We start from the raw sequence: 5,669 nt of genomic DNA, 5'->3' as shown, positions 1-5,669 counted from the left end.
CAAGATGGTACTTTAGAGAAGTCATTTTTCAATTTTCTCAATAGTTATTTAATGCCAGAGGAAAAACCACCGAAAAATTACGAAAAAACGCTAAAAATGGGATTTTAATATCTAACGCTTTGTTTATTACCATAGAAATGAATAAAAAATTATAATATTATAATATTAATATTCAACTTACACGATAAAATAAATAATAACTATATAAAATATCCAGACTGATAAACCGTCTCCGCCGAGAACCATTTTTCTTATACAATAATATTATATCATTGAATTCAAGTCTAATACAATAATCCACTTATAACCTACTGTACAGCAGAGCGACATCAAAATTGTCTCTTAAATTGATTAAAATAATAATAATAAAATCTAAAATGAAATAGATAACTACTCATAAAATATCAATAAAACAGCCTTGTAAATTTATAAAATAATTAAAATAACATAGAAAAACGAAATATAAATCATAGCCTTGATAAAGAAAAATAAAAAAAATAATAATAAATTACAAAATAAATGATAAATTGCGAAACAGGAATCGGTGCATAAGCCAATTGTTTTTCCTTAATCATCCAGGCATGTATTGCACACATATAATGTAGTTTTCCTTATTTTTACTGTGGCATAATCTAAATCTTTTTCTAGTTTAATAGGAACTTTCTGAATTAGGTGAAGGGTTTGTTTAGTTTGAACTGTTTGAATACTTACTAGAGCGCTTTGTATTAGAAACGCCAATTAAAGTACTAGCTACATTTAAAATCTCTTTTAAAATCTAAATGTGACATAGGTATTTGGGTTTTGCTTGTTATAAAAACAATTAGCATTCCATAAGAATATGTCCATAGTGTGGAAAAAACTTTAATGTACCACCATAAACATTTCCTTGGAATTTGGTAATAACTAATCATCTAATCTGCTATTATACCTGACATAGTATTGTAATAATCAAAAACCATAATTGGTTTAAATTTGTCAATCACAGAAGTAAAATTTAAATTATGTTTGGTTGAGACCATAAAAACATCGCGTTTGTCCCTCCATTTTAAAACATGTATATTTCCATTCTCTGCGTGAGCTGGTTCCCCTTTTTTAAAATTAGCATTAATTATTACTTTTGGATTTTCTTACCAGTTTTTCCTCAATGTACTCACGACATTTGTTTTATTGTCTAATAAGTATTTTGTCAAAAGAATACCTACTGTTAAAATAATTGTCCATATATAAAGTTAAGTGGTGTTACTTGGGGCACTTTAAAATTATGATTGTAGACAACTTAAAAACTATTTAGGTTAGGGAATTTCATGTTATTACAAAAAATCTGAGTCTTACTTTTGTTCATGAAAATATTGTTGATTTGAGTTTTTTCTTTATTATATTTTTTACATATTAATTTTTTATTTTTTTTGCTTGCCCCAAGTTGTACCATAAAAGTTTAACTTGGGGCAAAACAATTGATTTTTTAAAAGATTCCTTGCATCTTTTCAAATAAGAAAAACTTTTTGCATTTATTTTTGAAACAATGTACACTAATTACTTATTTAATTAATTGAAAACAAAACAATATTTATACAAATTAGGAACCTTAAGTATTTAGGTAATAAGTTATGACTTAGGTTATATCAGTCTATCAGAATACTTATTTTAAATTAAAATTAATTAACATATTATAACAATGAGAATAACAATAATCAGTCTTGATTTTATGGTAACAATGTGTTGAACATGTACTTTCCTCTCTTTTCATAAATTATATGTAACTTATTGATAATATTGTCAGATGTAACTTCCATTATATCTTCAACGTTTGGATAAACAAATGGACTTTTTGATCCTTTATATAGGTACTCTCATAAAGCTGCATATAAATGTTAATCCTTTAATACTTTTTGTTATTGCTTTTATTTGGCACTCAAAATGTTTGAATGTAGATTTTTTTAGTATTTTTGTCATAAAGATATTTTACTTGAATAAAATCAGTTACTTTCAAACTCAAAGTTATGTCCTCAATGTTGTCTTCTTCATCTGAATTTATAGCTTGTGTTCCACTAGAACTTGGTAATTGGTCATCAGGAGAACTATGATTAGAATAGGGTTATTTTGTTCACCAACATTATCTGCATCACTACCCGGTTGAATTATGTTGTCATAGTCAAAAATTATTTCAATATCACCATCTATATCTTCGTGCTCTACATTTGTTTCAACTAATTCAGCTACACTTCTATCTGGTGGTACTGTCAATCTTTTTTTTTTTTATTCTTACAGTGGTTTCATTTGAACGTTTATTTTCTAAATGTTCCTCAAAAGATTCTAACCAAGAATTATCAGTACTAATTGTTCTCTGAGGGATACGTTTCAATACTTTTTGAGGGTCAAATGGTACTATTCCACATTCTTCAAATCCTGCTTTTAAATTGTTTTCAGCATTATCTCCTAATTCTTTCATAACTTTATTTAGCAGTCTAGGGAACTGATTTTTTTGTAATACACCTTTGTTTTTATCTTTCCATAAGTCAAGTTGCTGTTTCCATTTCCATTTTAATGGTCTGAAAAAAGCTAAATCCAATGGTTGACATAAATGTGTACAATTGTGAGGCAATAAAACAAATGAGATATTATTACTTTGACATTTTTCAATGACTCTCTTAGATATATGACTGGCAAGGTAACTGCCAATCATAACTTTATTTTGGTTCTTAAATCTCCTAAAATATGGAATAACTGCCGACAAAAACCAGTCTTCAAATATTGTTGTATCGGACCAACCACTTTTAGAACGATTGTAGCGCGTTCTTTTTGGTCCATCTAATGTCCATGCATCGTAAAGGTGGTCTGCTTTATACACAACATATATAGGTAGTACTACACCTGAAGCTGTTCCACTGAACATAACTGATGTGCTGGATTTTGATGTGTCTTTGATGCATTCAGCATGCTTAACACCACGACGTACTATAACTTTTTTTCCGACTCGGATCGTCTGTCATGTTAGTTTTATCATAGTTTATTATAAGTTCTGGATTAACACCCCCAAGTGTTTTTTTCAAGTTCATTCAAATATTGTTCTAAAGTATCATAACCAACAGCAACTCTTGCTCGTTTAACATTTTCAGATAAACGAACTGTTAAGTTATTTTTATGTCTAGACAAGAATGCTCTGATCCAATCCTGGTATATTGTCTTTGAATCTAGTCTCTACACGGCCATAAGAGTCGAAATATGATTTTACAACTAGAGAAATGTCATGTGAGGTTAATGGAAATCCCCATTTACTAGCTACAATAAGTCCTTTAACTAAATCCTGTTCTTCGTCATAGTTCAAAACACAGAGTCTTCCAACTGGTAATAGATTTTGCGGTGAATTGTGGATTTCGAAATGCCAAACTCTTCAGCTGCTTGACGTTCAGTCAATTTATGAGATTTTACAAGAAGTACTGCTCTTTGAAGTGTTTCTTCGTTATATGTTTTGTATTGTCTTGCTCCAATTTTCTTTTTTCGTCTAACCATTTCTTTAAAAGAAAAATTTATAAATTCATTATTTTATAAAAAAAAAAAATCAATAAGTAGATAACTTAATATAATCAAGCCAACCATATTATATTATACCTTAATTTAAATTAAACATTGGTACAAATAAATAGGTAAGTATAGACGCATGTTAGACTAATTTTTCTAGGTATGTACAATCTACTAAGTTTTTTCTTTGTGTAACATGGACTACCTTGCCCCAACTTATACATATATCACTAAAACTTAAATATCTTAATAAATATTAGACTATTAAAATATAACAATTACATAAATTGGAAACTTATATTTATTTGTCACATCACTCAAAAAACTATACTTTTTCTCGTTTATACAATACATGAATCACCATGTATATAATATATTATTTAGCATGGATGCAACTTACCTTAAAATGCTGCATGATAGATATTATGGTGATATAGTGATCAGAGTTAACAGATTGTCTGCAGAAAGTGTTGAATTGAATCTGAGTGTAGTCAATCATGTCTTATATACCTCGACTTCCATGTAATAATCGGTGGGAAATCATATCACCAATTCGTCCCAGGGGCGAGATGTTATTTCAGCTACCCCCTCCTTTTACAATAACAGGTCAATCGCTTTCTGGTTAAAAGGTTCTTTTGTTAATATAAAATATTACTGTCAATTGTTATGAATTATTATGGCATAGTTCTACTATACTATAAATAAGCTGTTGTGTGTAAAAATTATGAAAAATGTCTAAAAGTGACCTTAAGGTTAGTAGGTACTCGGCAACGCATGTAATAAAATAAAAAATAAACAGGTAGCTTATATATAATGCAAGTATTTGTATGTAACAATGTACTTGTTAAGAATCAAAACAATTGCGTAGTTTTGCAGAGTTATACAGAGGCCGGAGACAACGATGGACATATTTTATTAATTACCTATTGGTTATTATAGGTAGCTATTGCATTACTTACCTAGTGACTATAATTTTACTGTAGGATGTTCGTCCATCAAGTTTGTAACTCTCTATCCAATGGACGACCGTGGCCCTTCAAGGGAGAACAAACTTTAGGATTTTTACTTTTAATATCTTAAATAATCTGTCGTTAATTTGTATTATTTTTTCGCATTGTCCATTATTCATAATTTACTTATTGTCTTCTATATAATTTGGTACTTAAATAAAATACTTTAATCGTGAAACCCCCCCCCCCCCCTTATATGAAGATACAGATTTTATTTAAATTATTAGATGTAGGTACGTATAATTTTTCAGAATGTATATTACTCATTACTAAGATACAAAAAGTTCGAGAGCCGCTAGCCTACCCAGTATATAATATAATATTTATAATATTATATTAAGGTGATTAATATAGTAACCATTTGGTAATTTACCATAGGTAGTTGTTCCCGTTTCTTCATAAAATTAATAGAGATTTATTGTACATAGTTCCATTGTTCTCCGAAGGTTGTTGTGTGCAAGAATCCAGATCGTCCATAGAACATATATTACGAGTACCTACGTATATAGATCACGGATACCTATGTAGATACATACCTACTTAATGCAATATAATATATAGGGTTCCTCTATTGTCGCGGTGAATTGTCGACGACTTTGTTATATAATATATTGTCTGTGTGTATATTGGAAACATTATGTGATGACGTATCCTTCAAGCCTAATTTGTGAAGACCGACTCTTTTTTGCAGCCCACATGAGGTCGTCCAAATAATCCATAATATTATAATAATATGTAGGTTTTTTTTTTAATTCTTATTAATCTTTTTTTTCGAGGTAGATCAGTCAAATTTTCTCTCTCAAAACAAAATGTAATTTTAAATCCTATCTCAATTTTCATAAGCTGTTGTAAAAATAATGTACGGACGGTATATTTGCAGAAGATAAAATTTTTTTTAACAAAACTTCAGAGGACCATATTTTATGTAGGAACAAAAACATACTAAATTACAGTATATTATATATTGGCATAGGCGCAATTTGGTGGGGGGGGGGCGGGTGCTTGGGGGTTACTAAGCTCCCCAAATTGTTGAAAGCATCATCGAATTTTTACTGACTACAATATTATGCCATGGGTATTTGGATACATTTATTTCCAATACCTTATAATTTTCATAATAACTATTAATACATATAGGTA

General features: G+C 29.3%; 1 protein-coding gene across 1 annotated transcript; it reads right to left on the bottom strand.

Annotated features, from left to right (window-relative positions):
* Positions 1 to 1,966: 1,966 nt before the first annotated feature.
* LOC115034777 lies at positions 1,967 to 3,510 on the bottom strand (the record flags this gene model as incomplete). Its single annotated transcript, XM_029492213.1, has 4 exons — positions 3,331 to 3,510; positions 3,088 to 3,198; positions 2,319 to 2,983; positions 1,967 to 2,078 (listed from the first exon to the last, which is right to left on the bottom strand). Coding segments are annotated over exons 1-4 (1,068 nt in total), but the record flags the coding sequence as incomplete, so codon positions are not given.
* Positions 3,511 to 5,669: the final 2,159 nt, after the last annotated feature.

The sequence above is a fragment of the Acyrthosiphon pisum genome, unplaced genomic scaffold, assembly GCF_005508785.2.
Source record: "Acyrthosiphon pisum isolate AL4f unplaced genomic scaffold, pea_aphid_22Mar2018_4r6ur Scaffold_21035;HRSCAF=22846, whole genome shotgun sequence".
Lineage (NCBI taxonomy): Eukaryota > Metazoa > Arthropoda > Insecta > Hemiptera > Aphididae > Acyrthosiphon > Acyrthosiphon pisum.
The sequence above is the reverse complement of the archived record's forward strand: the minus strand, read 5'-3'. Positions and strand labels throughout refer to the sequence as shown.